At 42.8% G+C, this 24,181-nt stretch overlaps 1 protein-coding gene across 2 annotated transcripts in view; it reads left to right on the forward strand.

Moving 5' to 3' along the window:
- The window catches only part of SH3KBP1 (SH3 domain containing kinase binding protein 1), a 331,561-nt gene that overhangs the window by 229,850 nt on the left and 77,530 nt on the right, over window positions 1-24,181 (forward strand). For both annotated transcript variants that reach the window (XM_052662946.1, XM_052662948.1), the window contains 2 exons: window positions 2,405-2,480; window positions 18,222-18,316. In XM_052662946.1, coding sequence (XP_052518906.1) covers window positions 2,405-2,480; window positions 18,222-18,316 — 171 coding nt within the window. The remainder of the gene's footprint in view (window positions 1-2,404; window positions 2,481-18,221; window positions 18,317-24,181) is intronic.

The following is a 24,181-nucleotide window of genomic DNA, read 5'->3' on the forward strand; positions in this document are numbered from 1 at the left end:
CATCATGATGCCCTGGAGGGTGTGTTCAGACAGAGACTTCCGGGCACCATCCCCCAGCTTTATGATTGAGAAAGGCTGGGCGGGGCCTGGGAATTGGCCTTCCTGACACAGTTCGCAGATGAGGCTGGTGCCACGGGTCTGGGAGGCAAACTTCTCTAGGTCTGGGTCCTAGAGAAAAGAGAGGTTCCTGGAAGACCAGGCTGATTGGGGAGAAGCTGGCATTCCTCTCGACCTTTAGTCAGGGCCCATATGAGGAAGAAGAAAGAACTTAAGATGTAGCACCCCCCAGAAGATGACAGCCACATCGGCTTCACCACCACCCCAATTCTGGGATCCATGCAGAGGCCAGTGTGCTGTATTTTCTGAAATACAAAGAAAAAAATAGAGTAATCTTTGCTTTCTTATGTCTTTCTGTTCAAAGTAGGTGTATTTAACTGGTGGCCTTTCTTGATGTCTCTTAACTTGGTAAATTGGGATATCACTGGTAAACCAAGACATTAGAGCTGGAGGGCGACAGTTCTTTTCATTACCAAATAAGGGGGAGTCATAAAAATACACAACCTGTGAAGGCTTCTCTAAAGGAAGGCACCTGGCTTAAGGCCCAAACCATTGGATGTCTGATTTTTTCAGGAGTGGAAGCCAAGTCAGGATTGGACATTGTGTTTACTGCTCTGTTTTCCTAATTTTCTCTCTCTACTGTCAGCAGTAACTCAAGGATTCATTGTTTTGTTTCCTTCTTCCTAATTTGTTGACAGTAGTGTTGATTTATTCTGGTCCCCAAAAGGGAAAACCAGAGAAAGGGAGAGAGATTCTGTTGGAAGTGTGAGCAGGAATGCGGCTAACACTCTGAGAGCCTCTATTTTTATTGTCACTTCCTGACTTTTCAAGATAATTCTAAGGACAGTTTTTCATCAAATGTGACCTTATGGCCAAATAACAACCAGCTTTTTTCCTCCTTGACGTTTTGTCAGAATCACACCATGTTATTAGTTTGAGTACTTAGCGGTGGTTGAGGAGCGGCATAATATTTGGGGTTTCATTTTTTATCTGATATAGAAAGCCCTGTGGCACTAAATAAAAATGTCACCGTGTAAAATTTAAAGGCTTTCTGTCACAAATGTTTTTAAAAATTCATGAAGGGCTGAGGATTAGATTTATCTTACCCTCTTTCTGTGATATATTCATATTTAATGTTAGTTTCAGCATTTGAAGCATGAGGAGCTTTTTCGAATGAAAAACTGTGGTGAACCAGTTGTATCTGAAGAAGCAGGCCACAGGGCGGTGTTTGAATCGTGCAGTTTACTCGCCTTCATGTGTTCAAGGGGCAGATACGCTTGGTTTTCCCAGTGGCTGGACTTCTCCCTGGGAAAAGCCCTCATTGCTGGAGAGGTTGCCGCATGCGGCTACTTGGCTCTGACAGCTGTTTCCCTGCGTCAGGGGCCATTTTCCTTGGGCGTTAATCCCCAGCACACATATATGACAGCGGAGGAGCAGAGAGGGGCCAGACCTCACCTTTGGGACTCTTGTTTTTCTTCTTTATGGCTTTGAGTCACTGAGTTGCCTGTGTTTGGGGGACTATCTTTAGTCAGAGACAATATCCATTCTTCCCTGTGGAGGGTCCAGAAATAATGAATGACAATAGAATTAGCTATGAATGAAGAGATGAAACGAACTCAAACTCATGTATTTTTTTAAAAATTGCCAAGCAGGTGTCTTGGGTCTGCAGCATTGGCCTTACCCAAAACCCTGGAGGGTTTAAAAGCTGGTGAGGAGGAAGGGAGCTGTTGGCCCTGCTTGTTCCACCTTCAGGGCAGACAGACCTACCTTGGAGGACACAAGCATACTTCCTCTCACCACAGGTTGGCTTGTAGATGACTAGAAGGAGACACAACAAGGCACGTTTGTTGTGGACTGTGGCTTCTGCCTGTCCTTCCACCTGTCCATCATCAGTCTGTTCTTCTGTCCCTCTATCCCTCCATTCCTCCCTTTTTTCTGTCCTTTTGTGCTCTCCCTCTTCCTGCTTTTCTTCCACGCTGCAGACACTTTTAAGCACCTGCTCTGGGCCATAGATTGAGCCAACTTCTCATAAAATGAGGGAAAATGTACCTGTTTTCTCTGCTGAAAGTAATCAACCTTTTAATAAGAGCCAAGGAAGAATGGCAATAAGAGATATGGCTTGCCTACAAGGATAAACCCTTTTGAGCTGGTTTTCCCACTTACTTGTCCCTGTGGTTCAGACCTAATTGAAGATGGGCAGCCATTACTTAGAACAGTACCAAAACGTAAGTGTGTGGTTTGGGGGATGAGTTGTGAGATTTTCGTCATCATGATCTTGATGTTTTTATTCCTTTGTTTAATGCAGAGAATCATCTTGATAAGTAAAAATCATTTTTCCCCCCCTCAGACTATTGGCAAGAAGTTACCTCCAACTGCAGCAACTCCAGACTCGTCAAAACCAGAAATGGACAGCCGGACAAAGGGTGAGTTTTCTTTGTTTATCTGTTTTATGTTTGAAAGCAGTGAATGGTTTTATGATCATTGAGCCACTTTTGAAAAATTCTTATATAATCTTAATAGCTTTTTAAATAGCACATTAGGAAAAAAAATGCACCCAGATAGGTTTCATTGTGTTCTACCAGTAGGGCGGGCACAAGTTCAATTCAGAACTCCTCAATGGAAGAAGATACTTTCCTGCCATTTGTTTCTCACCTGCATGAAGAGCCAAGGGCTTATCCATGTATACTTGGAGCCATCTGCATAGTTGAGGAGTCAGGAAGGTTTTAGAAAATGGCAATTCAAGCAGTGTCGAGATTCATAGGCCTTCAAGTCAGAGAGGCTTTATGTTTTAGCCTGACCACTCAACAGACACTCCCAAATCTTGACTCCTTCAGCACAGCTCTGCTTGTATTCCTGTAGTTACAAGTATCTGTCTTCTGTCGAGCCAGATATGCTCTTCCTGTCATTTTTACCCATCGGTTCTAGTGTCTGGGTCTATATTGATTTTAGCCCATTTTTCTCCTGACAGTCTTTTAAGTATTTGAGGATAATTGCCCCACCCCAACCTTCCCAGTGGTCAGTGCTCTCCATCCTAGAGTTGTCAGAGAAAATACAGGAACACCCAGTTATATTTGAATTTCAGATAAACAATGAACAATTTTTTGTCTTTAGTATGTCCCATGCAATATTGGTTATTTATACGAAATTCAAATGTAACTGGGCATCCTGTGTTTGTATTTGCTGAGTCTGGCAGCCCTCCAATTCCTTTAGTCATTCTTCTAATAACTGGAATGTTCTGAACATGCTCTAGTCAGAAATAAATACTGCAGTTCCTTCTAGGGATTTCACTTATTTTTTTTTCCAGCTTCAGACTTCCTTATGAGGATTATGTAGACAGACTACTAATCTAGTTTGGAAATCCAAAGGTTGAGAGAGGCTCTATCATACATATGTGATTATGATTAATATAAGAGCAAGCACAAATATATTCTTTTAGTTGTGGAAAATATACCAGGAACTCCTTTTTCAGTGCAAAACAGGTAGTTTTGAGAGCAAGTAAATGTTACTGCCTTAGACATAAAAAATGAATTTATGGGACTGCCAAGCCCCAAATGGTGTTTTAGATAAATGCATTCATGGGTGTTAAGGTGCAGCTGTCTTAATGGTTCAGGTTCAGATGAGGTTGACATGCCTTCAAGGTGTTAATGATACAATCAGACTCTGTTTAAGAGGCAGGATGCTCACTAGACTAACGCTCTAATCCAGCAGCTCCCCAAGTTGATTGTGCCCCAGAGAGCTGGGCCACACCTCCAGAATTTCTGAAGCAGCAGGTCTGGGGTGAGGACTGAAATTGTGCTTTTCCAACAAATTCCCGGGTGCTAGAATGCTAATGCTAAATCTCCATTTAAACAATAAAACCTTCAAGATTCTTGAAGAGCATCCTGAAACTTTTTCTTTACATGAATTCAAAGTTAAACTATTTCTATAATGTTTTCTGCTGTTGGACAGTAGCCCATCCTTCCTTCCATTCAACTGCTCATTCTATAGTTCTGGCAATTGACAAGTTTATCAGTGATCCAGGTTATTAGGCAAGTTTGCTGGAATGGCTGGAGTGGAGGATGGGCAGGAAGAGGGGAAGACACATCAAGCCTCAAAGGTAATTTGGAATGGGGTCCCTGGGACAGGCTGTCCTTGTGACAGGTGACAACCAGTGGCCTTCACCAATCTCAGTCATGTTTGCAGAAATAAGAATCTGAGAAACAGAATTTTTTTAATGGAAAAGCGTTTCAATAGAAGTGAAAGAAAAATGCCTTATAGATTGTTCCTCTCTCTGCAGAGTAAATAGAAGCTAGGGTGACTTGTGAGTTGGTTTGGGGGAGGCAGCGCTGGGGGAATCTGAGTGTCACTTGTAAGACTGTGACACAAAATAGGACAGTCTGCAGGACATGCTTAAGTGACTCATCCTCAGGCCTCAAGAACTCACACTAGAATAAGAGCATATCCTTGATTGATCTTTTTGTCCTTGGTAATGTCTGCAGGCAGGAGACTCAGATCTTTTTTGGCAGGGTTAGGTGGTGGGTGTGGAAGGAGTTTTAGAGAAGTACTGACCAATAGGAATACTATGTGAGCCACATACAAGAGTTTACATTTTCTGGTAGCCACATTAAAAAATAAAAAAAGAAAAAAACAAGAAAACAAACAGGTTAAAAAAAGAATTAAGTGAACTCAATTTAAATATATTTTATTTAGCTCAATATATCCCAAGTTTTATCCTTTCAACATGTGTAACCCATAAACAATTATTAAATGAGGTATTTTAATTCTCTTTTCATCTGAATCTTCAGAATCCAGCGTGTATTTTCCATGTATACCACATCTCATCTTGGCTTAGCCACGTGTTGATTATCAGAAGCCACACATGCCCAGGGGCCACCATATCAGACAGTGTAGTTTGAAAGTGATTCTGGGATCTAAGATGGGCTTCCTGGGCCTGGATTTTAACACAGTTCAGAATGCTCAGGTCCCTTGAGCACTTGGGAGAATCCTGACTCTAGCCCACGCCTCTTTCAGTCCTACAAGTGTCTATTAACGACGTCTATCACTAGATGCATCCCAGAGTGGGGCTGAGTTGTTAATAATGAGTGGTTTTACACGGTAGCAGGGGTGTTCTGCTGAGAGTCAGGAAGCACAGGTTCCGGGACTAGCTCTCTTCTTAGCTAGCTGTGTGACCGTGGGCAAATAATTTTGTTTCTCTGGCCTTGCTCTTCATTGTCTGCATTGTCTCTGAAGTCAGAGGGTTGTGCTCAAGAGAAGCCTTCGGGTCTCTCCCAGCATCCTCACTATCTGATTCAGTTCCAAAAGCTTTATAATTCAGAGTGAAAGCTTTCTGCATTCCAAGAATTGAACAGCCCTTGGGAGAGGTAAAAGAAAGATGTGAACAATTGAGTCGGAATATGAGAGGATGTCATTTGGCACAGATGCCAGAGATAAGTCTGTGCGTAAGTGGTTGGGAAGAGTGATCATTCTCAGTGAAGCCTGGAGAGATTTTTATTGACAGCCATGTTTTCATGGAGCCAGAGCAAGATTGCTGCAGTTTAATCTCACCCCTCACACACTTTCTGGCTTCCATTGTAAAGAGCAAATTCTGGGGTAATGGTTCTCCCATGATTTCCATGAGGGCTCCTAGTCCACCAGGTAGCCCCCTCCATTTGGAACATTTTGCTGCTTCTGGATTTTGATGTAGTACCCAAGTTCAGGTGGAAGGACACAGAGGGCTGACCCACTTTTCGAAATGACCCTGAACTTGGGGAAGAACACAGCCTCCTTCCTTCCGGTTGGAAGTCACACCCATAACAACTTGCCCAGCAGTACAGAGAAGAGATGTGCCTTCCCACATAGCTGTCTCCTTAGCGCGGTTCAGATACTGGGTTGGCCAAAAAGTTTGTTCAGGGGACTTCCCCAGTGGTCCAGTGGCAAAGACTCTGAGCTCCCAGGGCAGGGGGCCGGGGTTCAGTCTCTGGTTAGGGAACTAGATCCCACGTGCCACAACAGAGTTCATGTGCCACAACCTAAGACTGGGTGCAGCCAAATAAATAGATAACTATTTTTGAAAAGGTTTCTTTGGGTTTTTTGGTAACATCTTACTGAAGAACCCAAGTGGTCTTTTTTGCCAACCGGATACAAGCTCACGTCACGAGTAAGCATTATGATGATTCAAAAAATATTCAGTGTAGATTGGTGTCTTCTGAGAGAAGTGAAACTCAGCTGATCAGGATTTATTTAAACAACTAACATCATCTGCCCACCCCCAATAAAGCTTTTATGATATTGAAATTCATCAGAAATGCATGCTGTGGAACAGATTGCCGTAATTTTTGTAACAAGAGAAAAGCTGTCTAAATATTCATAAATGTAGTGCCCTGAGGTGCCTCCAGCTCACCACATCTGGAGCTCCCCTCTTTCTGACTACAATTGATGCAGATTTGTGGCCTCTGTGGGATAGAAAAATAGCCTGAAGAAAGAGCTCTTTAGCATCTTCCTGAACAAACAGTTCAGTCTTAGAGATTCAGAGGACCAGTTGAACAGGTAGTTTAGAGAAAAAATAGTCCTTGACAGAATGTGTACAAAGGCAGGTCAGGCTTCTGAATAAACGATGCCTGGGGATCAAAGGCTAAACTTTGTCTGCTTATCCTCCCCTCACATTATCACTGGACACTTGCACCATCTTTCTGATCACTTTGTCCCTTGACTTGCTTCTTAGGCATTGTCCCCTGTGACGGTGACATGCAGTACCTTGTGGCTATCATTGATCCCTCATGGTGGGGGCGGTGTCTTCTGCCCACCACCCCCACCATCTAGTCCAGGAAAGTGCCATGGACTCAGTGGACACTGGCAACAATGGTGGTGGAGCAGATGGAGAATTAGAGATGATTTCAATTTACCAGGCTCTGTACCTAACAGAGTCTTGTCAAAGCAGTGTAGTAGCCACAAGTCTCCTTCCCCAAGTTCACAGTCACCGGGAGGGAAAGAACATATTTGTTGACCCTCGAGCTTATTTCAGATTCCTAGGGGGTCAGCAGTGGTTGCTCTGTGGGACTTGACAGATCCTTGTTCTTTCTAGCCTCTGCCAACGCCCAGCCAACCCAAGAGCTCCTGGTTTATTCTAGTTTGACAAGGTCACGTTTCTGGGCTCATTGCAACACAGGGACTGCCCAGGAACCCTGTGGAGCATTGCACCAAACAAAAACGAGCAGTTACAGATTTGGAGGAGAGGCGGAAGTGAGCAAAATTTAGATGAAGCAGCAGGGTTTTGATACGTTCCAAGCAAAATAGGGCTGTGTAAGTGGGGCCACATCACAGCTGGTCTGTGAGCTGAACCCAGGTCCTGTGTCTTTGGGAACCACTGATCCAAGAGCAGGGCTGTGTCCAGTACCCCTTACAGGAGGCCCTGCGCTGGTGTGGGGATTCCAGGCTTCTTTTCTGTGTCACGGTGACTTGTTTCCTTCAACAAAGGGTGGAACACGTCATTATTACTAATACGATACATAAAAGCAAAGTTTCTGATCACCTGTGGTCTTAGAGGACAGACTTTCTCAAGGGAGTAAGAAAGCAGTAGTCACTCTCTCAGAGAAGGGGCTTCTTGGACCCTTTGCAGCTGTAGCGTGTGTGCTTGGAAGGAATACTATTTCCAGTTCATGTTGCAGCTGGCTGTATCTGCATTTGTATCCGCATTTGCAGATTTTTACTTTCTCAGTCTGAGCTAATTTTCATTTTCTCGCTACATGTTTGATTAGGAGAAAAAAGGGTCACCTCCCCTTATGTTGGGATTTTCCCCAGCCTTGTTGTTGTTGTTGATTGACTAAACTGTTTCTAGCTCTTTGTGATCCCATGGACTGCAGCACGCCAGGCTCCCCTGTCCTTCACTAGCTCCTGGAGTTTGCTCAGATTCACGTCCATTGAGTCAGTGATGCTATCTAACCTTCTCACCCTCTGCCACCCTCTTCTCCTTTTGCCTTCTCCCAGCCTTACCTGTGAACTCTTTTCATCTCTTTTGCCAGGATAGGTGTTTTTGCTCATTTATCTTCTCCAAAGCTCGCTTACTCTTGGGCCTGGAAATTTGGGCACATTTGATATGAAATGGGTGTCCTGCTGCTGCTGCTGCTAAGTCACTTCAGTCGTGTCCGACCCCATAGACGGCAGCCCACCAGGCTCCCCCATCCCTGGGATTCTCCAGGCAAGAACACTGGAATGTGTGTCCTACCCAGCCCTTTAGCTTCTCCCACACCTGATGTGTCCTAAAGCCCTCAGGCTCAATGTCTCAAGGGTCATTGTTCACCCTAAGAAAGCACCTTTCATCAAATGCTCCCAACACAGATTCAGAGTGGGGGGTCTTTCTGCAAGGGTGCCCAGCCTACCCATGCTGCAGATGACCTGGATTTCAAATGCAGTCCTCTTAGAAGACAAAATGAACTCTCGCTCTGCTGTCCTAGTGGATTTCCTTCCTCCCAAAGACTCAGAGTTTCTCCTCACCTGAGCAGGAGAAGGTGTCATTGAGAGGAGCCACTGTCTGCTCCATGTTAGAGAACAGAAAGGCTTCCTTTGCCTGTCACATTTTGATTTTTTTTTTTTCTTTTCAAAGTAAGAGAGTAAAAAGTGGCATAGTTCATATATATGAAATAATTTGAAAGTCATATTACCATCAACATGCAATACCAGAGGGGTCAACTTTTTCGTGACAGAAAGCATTGGGCCAGAGTTGACAATGTAGTGGCAAAGACGTTGTGTTTCATTTCCCCGAGTTTAGATATAGACCCAGTTTTCTCCACTTGGGCCCTGTGAACATTTAGACCACATCAGACTTTGCTGGGGGCTGTCCTGTGTCCATTGTACGGTATTTAGCAGCTTCCCAGATGTCAGTTACCACCTCCCCCCACACTGTGACAGCCATAAACATCTAGGGGCTTTGTTGGTGTCTCATGGGAAGCCAAGTCAACCCAGTTGTGAACCGCTGGTGTGGACTATCTTATGCCCCAGGAGGGCACTGCTGTATCTTCTGCCGCCGGGCACATGCTGGACACTCAGTATTTTTTGAATAAATGTATTCATCCCACCCCTCCCATGAATGTTAAAGAGAATAAGTGAAATAAGACTAGTTATCTGCTTCTTGTCATCAAGAATGGTTGGGAAACACCCCACCCCACTCTAGTCAAAGGCCTGGAACATTGTCCAGGCAGGGCCAATGCTATTTTCCTCTGCTAGGAAGGGATCCCAGGTTTCTGCTTTAGGAAGTGATTTCCCCATTTCCAAGTTTCTAAGGCTTTAATCCAAACACATCACTCTGACTCTCCTCCCTGTTGCCTTGTCCAGAGCTCTGCATATACGTGCTTTATTTCCTCTCTTTAATGATAAACTCCTTGAGAATCAAATAACTAGTCTTATTTCAGTTTTCCCCAGAACATGAAAGAAGTCAAACCCTTATTGCAATTCCAAAGTACAAAACACTCCTGAAAACTAGAAGGCTTTATCACTCCTTGGGTGATAAAACTTGTTCTGGGCTAATGTGAATGTGGGTATGTGCTAAGTCACTTCAATAGTGTCCAGCTCTGTGACCGCCTGGACTCTATAGCCTGCCAGGCTCCTCTGTCCATGGGATTCTCCAGGCAAGAATACCAGAGTGGGTTGCCATGCCCTCCTCCAGGGGATCTTCCCAACCCAGGGATCAAACCCCTGTCTCCTAAGTCTTCTGCACTGGCAGGCCAGTTCTTTACCACTAGCTCATTCATCCCATTTGGGGTGACGAAGCATCCATTTGCTGAAAATTTTTAATGTATATGATGCTTGAGTATAGCCCCAGATCCCAGCTGGGGATGTTACATATTATATGGTATGTGCAATGTATTTCCTTTCTAAAATCTGAAAAATTCTGTCCCCAGGCCTTCTGAATAAGGGATTATGAACCAGTAGTGTCTCAGATAATATTTGTCAGTTTAATGAAAGAATTTTCAGATTTTTATGTTGGCAAAAGTAGACACCACTGAGCTTGATATTTTTGTTCTGGTGTCCTCAGAAGAAAAGAAAACCTCCGGTTCTAGGCATGACCTGATACTTTCCATCTCTGCTGAAAGTTCTGGAAGGCTTCCAACCAGACTTTGTGACACATGGAGTTTTGATCTTCATGTCCTAAGTTGAGCTCAAAGAATTGTCCTAAATTTAATGTTACTTTCTTGGTGTGTGTATATGTTTTCTTTGTTGATATGTTTATTCTGTTTCTCTGCTCTTTTTTTTTTAAGGTGAGAGTATTTTCTTAAGTTTGTTTGCTTTTTGTACAAATAGACTATAAAGGCAGCTGAAGGGTGTCATTGGGTGTGGTCATGTGAATTAAATTCCTTGAACAATCTGTTTTTAATCTCATGTAAATTTCTAGAAATTTGGAGGGGCTTTTTTTGAAAGGGATGTGAATTATGACTGGACTTGGTATTTCTTGAAATTGCAGTGCCAATCATCACTTATAAGGGGCTCTTGATTGGGAATTGGGCAATTTTTGTTTCAGGGTCCTTGACCCTTCTGATACTGTATACCAGATATTGTATAACACATTTTCTCTGCACCTTTGAATGTATCTGTGTTTTTTTTTTTTCTTTTCTGGAAAGAGTCATTGCTTTTTATCAGATTCTTGAAGGACTCTGAGACAAAAAAGGCTTAAAAACTGACTTAAGGTTTCAGTCTTATGCTAATTTATTAATATTTTTAAATCTTTCTAAAGAAAAAAATAGAGACACAATCATCTTAATCACTGGATAAATCATGTCTTTATTTCTTGATGTGCATGTGTGTATTCATTCCTATTTGATCTTCGACTAATTAAATCCATCTAATTGATGAATAGATGGAAAATCCCTGCCTCCAAAAATTAATTTCAGTCCTTTACTCTCCATCTCTGTCTGCTACTCATTTAAAATTTATAATCTTCCCACGTTCAAAAGGGATTTGGAATTATACCCTTCTTTCAAGACCTATCAAATGCCTGCTCTTTTGTGAACTCTCTCCTGAATATGATCTTGCCTTTCTCTGAAACACCGTGACAATATTCTGTCATAGTGAGTTGATGCTTATTTGTGTATTAGGTTGGACTTCTGTGTGAGGGTGGTTGGACTGACCTGTATATCACAAGCCCAAGAACTGACAGTAACTTTTTCATGTTGTTGTTTAGTCGCTAAGTGGTGTCAAGTTCTTTTGTTGCCCCATAGTCTGTAGCCTGCCAGGCTCCTCTGTTCATGGGATTCTCCAGGCAAGAATATTGGAGTGGATTGCCATTTTCTTTTCCAGGATATCTTCCCAACCCCGGGATCAGATCAAACCTGCATCTCTTGTGTCTCCTGCATTGTCAGGCAGATTCTTTACCACTTAGCCACCAGGGAAGCCCATCTTTTACATGGTGGTGACTCAGTAAATATTTGAATTAAAGTAGGAAACATTTTTATTCCACAGACTAGAAAATTAAAGTCATAGTCTCAGTTAATATATTATTTTGTATTTGAATTTACTTTTGAATATCTTAAAACCATTGATATAGCCAAACCAGCCTAATGTTCTTATTTCCCAATACTGCTGAGTTAGGGCCCAAATGCCTCAGAAGTAAAAAAAAAAAATTCTTATTTTCAAATATATCATAATAACTTAAAATGTGGGGTAAGTAGTTGTCATATTTGGTCAGGAGTGTTGTGAGTTATGGGGCTCATGACCGGAGCCCTGAATGGTCAGAGGCAGCTGGGACTTATGTGTAGCCCAGTGTGTTCCTTGATGCCTCCATTATTTCACTGAGATATTTCTGAGGATCTGGGGAGAAGATGGATGAGCCTCACTCTCTAATTTAACCAGATAGTTCTGTTTTTATTTGTTTTATATTAGAGTTCTAGAATAAGCTTAAATTGGCCCTAAGAGTCCTGCTAAAGTTAGCCAAACCCTCCTCTTGGTACTCCTGGGCCAGCCTCTCTTTCACACCTAAGGATGTGAGGTCCAGAGCAACAGCATGATTGCCTCAAGTTGTGTGCTTGGGAAGGACTGGTTGGGGCCAAACCCAGTCTTGACCATCCTGACTTCTAGCCCAGAATCCTCTCTTCCTGCTTTGCTATCCCATAGTCCTCTACTTTATAGAAACACTGAATGGGAGCTATGTCAGGTTCTGGAGATACAAAGATGGGTAAGGTATCGTGTGGGAACCTGCTTTACCGAGAGAGGTAGTTAACGGTAGCCACTGGCACTATCACCTCCTTCTTTTATCTAAAATTGGTGCTTTCTAGATCATTTGGCAACCCACTCCAGTATTCTTGCCTAGAGAATCCCAGGGACGGGAGAGCCTGGTGGGCTGCCGTCTATGGGGTCGCACAGAGTCGGACACGACTGAAGCGACTTAGCAGCAGTAGCAGCAGCAGATCATTTTGCGCCTAAGGCTTTACATATAAAACAGCATAGTTACATGTTGAAAGTGTTCTGAAACTGCATTGCAGTGATGGCCACCCAACTCTATAAATTTATTAAAACTCTTCAAACTGTACAACTTACATGTGTGAATTTTATGGTATATAAATCATACATCATTAAAGCTGTTTTTAAAAAAATGACAGAGGAACACCTACCCTCCTTTAGCTCATAAGGAAACTGACCATAAAACGAAACGGCCTCATGAAACATTTTAAAAGCATATTAGTACTTTCTTATAAAAATGTTTTCTCACTTTTGTTGGTTATAAATCAATTTCATAGTCATTTACTGACCTGTTATGAGGCCAGGTCTTAAGGTAACAAGGGAAGAGTTGGTGGGGGAGGGTGGGAGAAGGGATGAGAAAGATACATAGGAAGAAGGTTTGGGTGGGGGAGGCAGATTATAGTGAAGTGTTTCAGAAGAGGTTACTGAAAGTGTCCTCTTTCTTCTGAGTTCCTTCATGTCAGGGAGCCTTCTGCTTTGAGTGATAAATACCTACCTCACCACAAAGTGATGATAAGCAGTGAAATTTTATTAAGTCAGATAACAAGAAATCCAAGGACAGGTCCCCTGAAGTTGAATAATTTGACAGACATCTCAACAGTGTCAGGGCTCAAGGTCACTTCCTGTTTGATTTTCTTGGCTTTCCTTTCATGGCTGAAATGTGACTGTGGCAGGACAAAACGGTGTACCGTCTTCCAACAAGGGTGAAACAGTGTTAAATGCAAAAAGGCCGGGGTAACTATTTTCCTCATGTATCTTTTTTTTTTTTAATCTGGGGACAAAATCTAATAGCCTCTCCCCACCCCAGAACATTTCTTCTCACATCTCATTGGCTAGAAGTGGATCACATGCACATTTCTCAACCAATCACTCACAAAGGGGAGTGAAATAAATATTATTTGCCTAAAGAGACCTAAATTGACATTTTCCCAAAGAAGATACACAGATGGCCAACAGACATATGAAAATATGCTCAGTGTGGCTGATTATTAGAGAAATGCAAATCAAAACTATAATGTGGCATCACCTCACACCAGTCAGAATGGCCATCATTAAAAAGTCTACAAACAGTGCTGGAGAGGAGGTGGAGAAAAAGGGACCCTTCTACACCGTTGGTGGGAATGCAAATTGGTACAGCCACTATGGAAAACACTATGGAAGTTCCTTAAAAAACTAGCAGTAGAGCTACCATATGATCCAGTAATGTCATTCTTGGGCATAGATCCAGAGAAAATCGTAATTCAGGAAGCTACATTGCAGCACTATTTACAGTAGCCAGGGCATGGAAGCAACCTACATGTCCATCAACAGAGGAATGGATAAAGAAGATGTGGTACATATATACAATGGAATATTACTCAGCCGTAGAACGAATGAAATAATGCCATTTGCAGCAACATGGGTGGACCTAGAGATTATTATATTAAGTAAATGAGACAAAAACAAATATCATATGATATCACTTATATTTGGAATCTAAAAAATTGATACAGGTGAACTTATTGACCAAACAGAAGTGGACTCACAGACAGAGAAAATAAACATACAAATACCAAATGGGATAGTGGGAAGTGGAGGAAGATAAGCTAGGAGTTTGGTGTTAACATACACACTACTATATATAAAATAAACAACAAAGACCTACTGTTATAGCACAGGAAACATGTTCAATGTCTTGTAATAAATTGTGTGGAAAAAGAATCTGAAAAAGAATACTATATGTGTGTGTGCATAACTGAATCACTTTGTTGTCCACCTGAAACAACCACAGCATTATAAATTAACTATATTTCAATGTAAAAATGGTTATAAAACTATTATTTGCCTAGACATACTTTACTCATCCCCAGGGCTATGGGAGGGTTCCCTATTCCTGAAAATAATGCCTGAGCAGATTAGGTTTCTATGAACTGGGAAGGGGATGGGGAATAGTGACCAGGAAGTTAACCAACAATGTCTATCACACTTAATTGACTATTTTTTGATGGGTAGAAAGGAATAGAAACATGACTTTTTCCTTTTCTTTGTTGGCCACAGATGTCTTATCTTCTGTGTAAAACGTTTCCATGATTTTGACCCAACAAATTATTCTTAAAGCAAAGACTCTGCAGGGCAGTTCTCCAATAATACTGCATTTATTTCAGTGTTGTTGCAAGTTTGGAGGTGGGGTAGTCATATTTCACTAATACAGTCAATAGGAAAATTGGTAAGGAGCTGTCATTATCCAATTTAAAGATGCTTAACTTTCCCCCTTCCCTTTAGAACATTTGGGTCCATTCAGAATTTTGGAGGTTTGCTATAGCTAATTTAAGAGAGCTGGAACCATGTGGGCTTAGGAATATTTGGGTGGATTGATAGTGATGGGATTTAGAACTAGTGCCTCTTAGGATGAGTTAAGGAGCAAAAGCCATCAACTTCCTAAGACAGAAGGGTTCCTGAACTAGGCTAGGGGATATAAATGATATCTTCAAGTCATTGAATGGGAAGCAAAAACATCTGTCAGCAAAGTTAGTCCCTCTCTTTCCCTCTCTCCCTTCCTCCCTTGTCCCCTCCCTACTCTCTGTCGTATCCCAACCCTAGACCAGTATGTCTGTATTATAGATGTTTTATTGCCTTAATTTTATATATCACTCTCTTTGATTGATATATTAGCCATAATAAAAAATATCCCCACAATTTAGTGATGTAAATTGTACCAGGGATAATATAATTGATACTTACTTATATACCTCTAGGTTGTAATCTGTAGGAACTGGCCTAATCCTTGGGAAATATCTAAAGCCATTCAGAGTCATTGGGGTTGTTGACTTTAGTGCAGAATAATAAATACCCAGTAGGTGCTAATTCTTTTTTTTTTTAATTTTTAATTTTTACTTTATTTTACTTTACAATACTGTATTGGTTTTGCCATACATTGACATGAATCCACCATGGGTGTACTTGTGTTCTCAAACATAAACCCCCCTCCCACCTCCCTCCCCATGACATCTCTCTGGGTCATCCCCATGCACCAGCCCCAAGCATGCTGTATCCTGCATCGGACATAGACTGGCAATTCGTTTCTTACATGATAGTATACATGTTTCAATGCCATTCTCCCAAATCATCCCATCCTCTCCCTCTCCCACAGAGTCCAAAAGTCCTCTACACATCTGTGTCTCTTTGCTGTCTCGCATACAGGGTCATCATTACCATCTTTCTAAATTCCATATGTATGTGTTAGTATACTGTATTGGTGTTTTTCTTTCTGGCTTACTTCACTCTGTATAATTGGCTCCAGTTTCATCCACCTCATTAGAACTGATTCAAATGTATTCTTTTTAATGGCTGAGTAATACTCCATTGTGTATATGTATCACAGCTTTCTTATCCATTCATCTGCTGATGGACATCTAGGTTATTTCCATGTCCTGGCTATTATAAACAGTGCTGCGATGAACATTGGGGTACATGTGTCTCTTTCAGTTCTGGTTTCCTCGGTGTGTATGCCCAGCAGTGGGATTGCTGGGTCATAAGGCAGTTCTATTTGCAATTTTTTAAGGAATCTCTGCACTGTTCTCCATAGTGGCTGTACTAGTTTGCATTTCCACCAACAGTGTAAGAGGGTTCCCTTTTCTCCACACCCTCTCCAGCATTTATTGCTTGCAGACTTTTGGATCACAGTCATTCTGACTGGTGTGAAGTGGTACCTCATTGTGGTTTTGATTTGCATTTCTCTGATAATGAGTGATGTTAAGCATCTTTTCATGTGTTTGTTAGCCATCTGTATGTCTTCTTTGGAGAAATGTCTATTTAGTTCTTTGGCCCATTTTTTGATTGAGTCATTTATTTTTCTGGAATTGAGCTGCATGAGTTGCTTGTATATTTTTGAGATTAGTTGTTTGTCAGTTGCTTCATTTGCTATTATTTTCTCCCATTCAGAAGGCTGTCTTTTCACCTTGCTGATAGTTTCCTTTGTTGTGTAGAAGCTTTTAATTTTAATTCGATCCCATTTGTTTATTTTTGCTTTTATTTCCAGAATTCTGGGAGGTGGGTCATAGAGGATCCTGCTGTGATTTATGTCTGAGAGTGTTTTGCCTATGTTCTAGGAGTTTTATAGTTTCTGGTCTTACATTTAGATCTTTAATCCATTTTGAGTTTATTTTTGTGTGCGGTGTTAGAAAGTGATCTAGTTTCATTCTTTTACAAGTGGTTGACCAGTTTTCCCAGCACCACTTGTTAAAGAGATTGTCTTTACTCCATTGTATATTGTTGCCTCCTTTGTCAAAGATAAGGTGTCCATATGTGTGTGGATTTATCTCTGGGCTTTCTATTTTGTTCCATTGATCTATATTTCTGTCTTTGTGCCAGTACCATACTGTCTTGATGACTGTGGCTTTATAGTAGAGCCTGAAGTCAGGCAAGTTGATTCCTCCAGTTCCATTCTTCTTTCTCAAGATTGCTTTGGCTATTTGAGGTTTTTTGTATTTCCATACAAATCTTGAAATTATTTGTTCTAGTTCTGTGAAAAATACCACTGGTAGCTTGATAGGGATTACATTGAATCTGTAGATTGCTTTGGGTAGTGTACTCATTTTCACTATATTGATTCTTCTGGTCCATGAACATGGTATATTTCTCCATCTATTAGTGTCCTCTTTGATTTCTTTCATCAGGGTTTTATAGTTTTCTATATATGGGTCTTTAGTTTCTTTAGGTAGATATATTAGTAGGTGCTAATTCTTTCGAATTTTTCTTTCTACCTTCTGTCCTGAGTCTTTAAACCTCTTTTCAAAGTCTTAATTTTCCCAGTACCTTACAAATATTTTCACTGTCTTCTAAACAGGTGCTTCTGTGGTTTTAGTATCAGGTAGATGGCAATTCACTCCAGTGTTCTTGCCTGGAGAATCCCAGGGATGGGGGAGCCTGGTGGGCTGCCGTCTATGAGGTCACACAGAGTCGGACACGACTGAAGCAACTTAGCAGCAGCAGCAGCAGCAGACTTTCCAAAGCATATAATTCAGAGCATATTTGAATGGATTTTGACTGGCCTTAGTGTTTTCTCTCTGGGGTGAAAGCTGTTTCCTTACTGTCAAACAACCCCCTTTCTGAGTAGGCAGGTTCCCATAGAGGGACCTTGAAACATATTTGAAAAGTTCGCCCCCGTCCCACGTGTGTGTAAAGAACATTTGGTCAGTATTTGTTGGCCATTTGTGACTGACACGTGATCACATACAGCTGCATCAACCTCTGTCTCTTAACAGACCATACTGGAGTCTTTTCCATTGTTTTGAGTACCATTTTATAATGTATGCATATGCTTGATTTCTGATTTAGTGATGTGCAGAAGAGAGGGCAAAATTTAAGCTTTTAAGCTCTTTGTAGATTGTATCTACATATGCATCCACCTGAAGAAGATATAAAATGGTGTGTAAAATAAAGAGTCTATAAAAGGACACCCCTGTTTTCTGAGACCAAGGAAACCATTTTGCTTTTCTGTCTGAGAAAAGCAAAGCAGTCAGTGGCTTTCATGACATCACCTAATTTGTGAGGGAAAAGAGTGAGAATAAAAAAATGCATGAACCAAAAATGAGCCATCTTGGGTGGTTTTCCGAGGGTGAACCTTGTTTCTTTATGCAGCAGTTATGTCCTGTCGGTTAAGTGTGCCTTTCTCTGCAGTTGATGTGATAGAGAACATCTCCTCCTGGGACAGCTCATTAGATACAGCATTTTAAAGGTTGTGTTTTCTTTTCTCCTTACAGCCAAGGATTACTGCAAAGTTATATTTCCATATGAGGCACAGAACGACGATGAATTGACAATCAAAGAAGGAGATATAGTCACTCTCATCAATAAGGTAAACAAAGGTTCCCTCCTATCTTCTAAACTCTGAACTACTTTGAGGTGTTGAGTGGATAATATGAGCTTTTGTTTTAACCTTTGAAATGATTTTCATAATCCTGAATTCCCAAGGAAGAATCTTGCGTCTTTCCTCTCAGTCAGGCTAGGCCAAATGTATCCAAGTGAATGAATGAACTTGAAGCACAGCTAGATTCCATTTGCCTTGGAGCCAACTGCAGATTTGCGTGGCCCCATTCCAGAAAGGCTAACCTGGGGGACGGAGAGCGGCCTGCTTGACTGGCAAGTCCACCCTCCACAGCAGCCCTGGCTGCAAAGCTCTGTGTCATGAGGGACCCAAGGAGGGGTTCCAGAAAGGCAAAGTTGGGCCTCACAGGCAGATAAGGCTTTTTTTTTTTTTTTTTTTTCAGATAAGGCTTAAAGAATGTTTACTGTTCAGATCAAAGACAGGTAGCATGCCTGAGAGAATCTTGCCCATCTTGCTCAGGCTGAGAAGATGGGATGATTTTATGATCACTGCATCTGTGTGAAGTGACACAGCTTAACAGGGCCTGCACCATGGACTTTATGCTTTCATGCAGTGGTACTCATCAAGAAGGGGGTTGAAAGATCTATTATTTAAGTAATTCCCAGAATATGTGGCCTTTTCCCTGAAATATAGGGTTCTTATCATGGTTGACCATGAGGAAAACCTGAGCTGTCTTTAGGATGCTTAAGGGCGTGACTGGGGAATCATCACTACTGCTTACATTTATGCAGGGCTAGAAAGCTGAAACGCTAATATTTTGGCCACCTGCTGCGAAGAGCTGACTCATTTGAAAAGACCCTGATGCTGGGAAAGATTGAAGGCAGGAGGAGAAGGGGACAACAGAGGATGAGATGGTTGGATGGCATCATCGACTCAATAGACATGGGTTTGGGTAGACTCCAGCAGTTTTGGTGATGGACCGGGAGGCCTGGCGTGCTGCAGTTCATGGGATCGCAAAGAATCGGACACGACTGAGCGACTGAACTGAACTGAGAAAGCATGGACAGGGTGGAGAGGGCAGAGAAAGGGGAGAGAGGGCAGGGGGTTCAGGTGGGAAGCAGGCCCTGGGTCCTGCTGCCTCTGGCCATCACTGAGAGGGGAGGGATGTGGTGTTACCTGCCCCCCATCTCCCACTCCCAAATGTGTCTATAGGTGATTGGTAGGATTTACCATTATAACCTTCTAATCAAGGACAGTGACCTTTAAGGAATGGCTGTGGAGGCTGTGTGTTTGAAGAGCCAAAGCCCCAGATGCCAAGGAATGCAGGACCCCAGAGTTTAAGTAGCTTGCCCAATGTCAGATTATTTAGGGAGACAGCTTGGCGCTCTCACCTTCTACATGGAAAGTGGCATGCTGGGCAATGCTCAAGCACCTTTCTGGACCAGCAGAGTGTTCCCTGCTTGCTGAGGGCCCCAGAACATCCATCTTCTCACCTCTAAAATTTTCTCCTGTGAACTTAATTTGGTTCACCTCTGTAGGTGCTGACTGTGGCCAGAGGAACCCAGAGGAGGGGAAACAGTGCCCTTCTTGTTCCTTTCAGCCGAGGAGGCAGAGAGGTTCTTTGCTGGCCTTGCCCTTATCCTGTGGGCCTCCTCCAGGCTGCATTCCTGGGCACAGGGCATTGCCTATTTTAAATCAGACCCTGAACCAAAGACATGAAGCGGCTGTGAAGCAGGAGATAGATACTCTGATAACTGGCACAGAGATTAGGTTTTATTTCCACAGGGTAAGGGATGGAGCTGTTCCTCACCCCCCGCCCACCCCCAGACAATAAAGCGACCAGAGTTTTAAACAACTGCCATTCTTTGCAATGTGGGGGGGGGTCACTTTCCTGTTTTTGTTTGGAGAGGGACACCCTCTTTTCGGTTGAAAACCAGATGTACAATAACGTGTACTAAGGTTTGGGGAAAAGAAAACACTGCCGCAGATGGTCTCTTGTCTGAACTCATCTATTTCTACCTCAACATCATCTTATATTCCATCCTTGTCATTTGATTCTATACAATGAGAACTCATTCATCCTGGTGATTTCACTCCTTCCTCCCAGCCTGAAATCCTGCTGGATAAAAGAAAGTGGAGTTTTCTAAAGAGCTTCTTTAGTTAGAGTGGGACTCTCTCCTGGTCCCATCCACCCAGTAGGAAGCAGGGAACCAGGTGGAGGTGGAAGGCTGCTCTTAACAGTGTCCTGAGGGTTGCGACTGCTTTCCCCAGTTCCCTAGCTGAATGTTAAGAAGCAGTTTGGACCTGTGAAGCAGCTTACAGATAATTACAACTACACTTGCAAAATGAGCACTTGGCATCCTCCCTGTCCACTTGATCCCTGGACCTGGCTTCCACATGGAGGGGTGGCACTACTCTCTAGTTGCGGTGCACAGGTTTCTCATAGCGGTGGCTTCTCTTGTGGAGCTCAGCTCTGGGGCATGTGGGCTTCAGTAGCTGTGAATCGTGGGCTCAATAGTTTCTGCTCCCCAGGCTCCAGAGCACAGGCTCAGTAGTCATGTTGCCGGGCTTAGTTGTTGCAACAGCCCACACTCTGTAGTGTGTTTCTCCCAAGGCCACACTTGCCCTTTGAGATGGCCCACACCCTGTCTATGGAGTGTGTTTCTTTCTAAATAAATCCACTTCTTACCTAAAAAAAAAAAATCGGCCTGCAATGCAGGGGACATAGGTTCTTCCCTGGGTCAGGAAGATCCTCTGGAGAAGGGAATGGTAACCCACTGTAGTATTCTTGCCTGGGAAATCCCATGGACAGAGGAGCTGGTGGGCTATAGTTCTTGTGGTTGCAAAGAGTCAGACATGACTGAAGCAACTGAGCATGCTTGCTGCAACTAGAGAAAGCCTGAGCAGCAACAAAGACCCAGCACAGCCAAAAATAAATAAATAAAATTATATTAAAAAAAAAGAATTTTGCAATGGGTGAGATTTCAGCAAGAATCGGAAAGAAAATATGCCAAAAATACTTTGCCTGCTGAAGATGGGAAGGATGGAATCTGAGTCTGTCAAGCCTGCTTTATTAAAAAAATCTTCCTCTTGCTCCAAGTTGAGGGATCACCCACAAGTTCATTTAGATGACTGTTTGCTTTTCAGATTGCAGAGTGAATAGTTTCACCATGATTTGTTTAATCTACATTTTGATATAGTTCTTTATTATGAGTTGAGTTGAAAGTTCGGAATTGCTGTTCTCTAAGTGTTGATGGCTTTTGCTGTAGAGTTTCTCAATTTACCCTAAAAGCCAGCCGTGGTCTCATTTTATAGTCAGTTAAATTGATTTCTCTTTGCCCTGCTTTTCTGAGCCATGGCAGGAGTCACAGGGCAAACATCACCCTCATTTTCAGTCCTAGGTTGTCAGTTCATAGAGCTTGCTAGAAAATGAGTCAGACACCTTTAGTGGGTGCCTGTAAGCGCTCCTCAGTTCTGGAAATAATGTGCACCGGCCTGAACTATTTGTGTGTGCCCCTGGAAACCAGGATGAAATGTGGCAACTCCAGTGGTGTGTTTTTTTAGTTTATTTATAAAGAATTCTTGTGGATTTGGGAAAATTTCCATGGGTGCAGAACACACCTGTGTTTAGCTTTTATTTCCAGTCACTCAAAAATAGCTCCTTCGTCTGCATTCCTGCCGCCCCCACCCCTGCCTTCCTGGCTTGTGCTCAGAGCATGATTGAAAGGGTTCAGAAGCCTCTGGGTCTGGTTTCCAACCCGAGAAGCTCCCTGGAGAAGGACTGAGAGCAGCTGGGGGTCTCAGGTGGGGCTCAGCTGTGAAGGATGTGTGCGCCCTGGCCGCTGCTGCCTGGGGCAGAACAAGCTCAGCTGTGGAGAGGGCCGATGTCCCTGCCCTTGGGCAACAGCCTCCTGGCCCCACAATAGTGGTCCCCACTCACCAGGGAGGAAGGGCTTCCCACGTGACTCCTTTAGAACTCAGGTATATCTTATCAAAAAGCTCCCCTGAGTGGCTGTGTCTTTGACCCATTAAAGGCAAACAGACACTCCCATTTCTTCATGCTTATACAGCCTATTTGACAATATCAAGGTAAATATGAAGAGAGGTACCATTATTGACTAAAGTCCCAGTGTAGTGTAGTTGGAGGGAAGGAGAAGCAGACAGCATTGATGTTCGGGGGAGAAAACTGATACGTGTGCCGCTCAAGAAAGAAGGAAGCCAGAAGAGTAGCTACAGGTAGGAGCGGTTTAAGGTCACCACTGTGAAAAAAATCCCAGCTAGGGATGTTGCCTGTTCTTAGGGGTTTTGCCTGTTTTTAGGGATTTCACCTGTTCTTGGGGATGTTGCAAACCAGGAACCCCAAATGCCTGAGGTCACAGCAGTCCTGGGAGTTAGATGGCACCCTGGGTGTTCTGTCCTGATGACAAAAGAGGAACAGAGAGAGGCCCAGAGCCCGGAAGCGACTTTCCCAAGAGACTCCTAGTCACCAGCAGCCACGCCAGGGCAGAGGCGTCTTCTGACCTTGACTGTGGGGGCTGGCGGGACAGGACTGCTGTTTCCTGTGGGGCTGTGGGTTCTTGCAGTAGGTGGGGCTCGGTCACTCCCTGAGGTGACTCTTGTCTACTGATTGAGTCACATGTTGTTGCTGGGTATATCTAGGGCAAGTGCCTGTGGGATTTTCTTTCTAAATTCATGACATCATCATTATTTTATCAGGAAAACAATATTATGACACCATTCCCCCATCCGTTTCTGACATTTTGGTATCTATGGCTGTGACCTCTTAGGGTCAGAATCATTCAGGACTTGCTGATTCCATTGTCGCATCTACAGAAATGGAATCATAGTGCAGAGACCACATTGAGGTCAGCACAGGGCTCATGTTGCTTCATTTTGTGCCTGAAGCTCTCTTCTCCTACTTCTTTCTTCCACTTCTTCCCATGCCCAGCCCATGTCGCTTCTTTTCTTCTCGATTCTGGTTAGTTTTCTCCTTGCTGTCACCATGAAAAAAAGAGAAAGAGGAAGAGAGCAGAGAGGACAAGGGGAAAAGAGAAAGAAAAGAAGGTCACCCTGAGCTCCTTCCTAAATCTTTCTGTTATGATCTGTCCTTTGTTTATTTTAATGTTTATTTTCTCTTCCTGCCTCCCTTCCCTAATTAATTCATTAGTTGAAACATTTATTCATGAGAAAAATGTGTCCAGACTCCCTTGCTCCTCTCCCCATGAGAAAGTGACTTTGGAAATCTCAGGAAAGGTTCTCAGCTTGGAAGAAGAAAGCTGATCAGCTATATAGATTGCTGGCCTTGACCCTTTCTCTCTCAACTGCTGAAGCTTTTAGCAGAGCTAAAGTGTAGGATTAAATGTGGTTTCAGGGGTGAGGAGTAAATTAGCAGGTGTCACCCTGAAAATGATGACACGCTCTGACAGACCCATTAGAAGGACGTGTTTTATGAGTGAATGAAGAAGTTAAGCATAGGTCTGGGATCATCTGAGTTTACACACATTTGAAAAATGTCAGTGTTCAACAAATGAGTCATTTATGTCCTCGGATGTATTTCTCGCGGTATAGCCTGTCTTGTTAGACTGCATATGTCCTGACTGGGTACAGCAGTCACAGTATATCTTTTCCTCAGACCACTGGAAAGCTCCAGGAATACAGTTTGCTGTTGTTTTGTCTTGCTAATAAAAGTAACCTGGACTCTGAGACCGTTGGGAAGATTCCTGGCACCAGAAACACATTTAATCAAAACTCTGCTTCCTGAGCTTGTGTACCATCACAGAGACACAGTTTTAAATTAGATGAAGATGGTAAAAGTAGGACTTGTGCTTGCCAGTAGACAGTCAAAACAATGCCACCTGGAAATTTTGATAATTGCAGATTTCTCATCGACATGTG

The sequence above is a fragment of the Budorcas taxicolor genome, chromosome X (genome assembly GCF_023091745.1).
Source record: "Budorcas taxicolor isolate Tak-1 chromosome X, Takin1.1, whole genome shotgun sequence".
In the NCBI taxonomy this organism is placed as follows: domain Eukaryota; kingdom Metazoa; phylum Chordata; class Mammalia; order Artiodactyla; family Bovidae; genus Budorcas; species Budorcas taxicolor.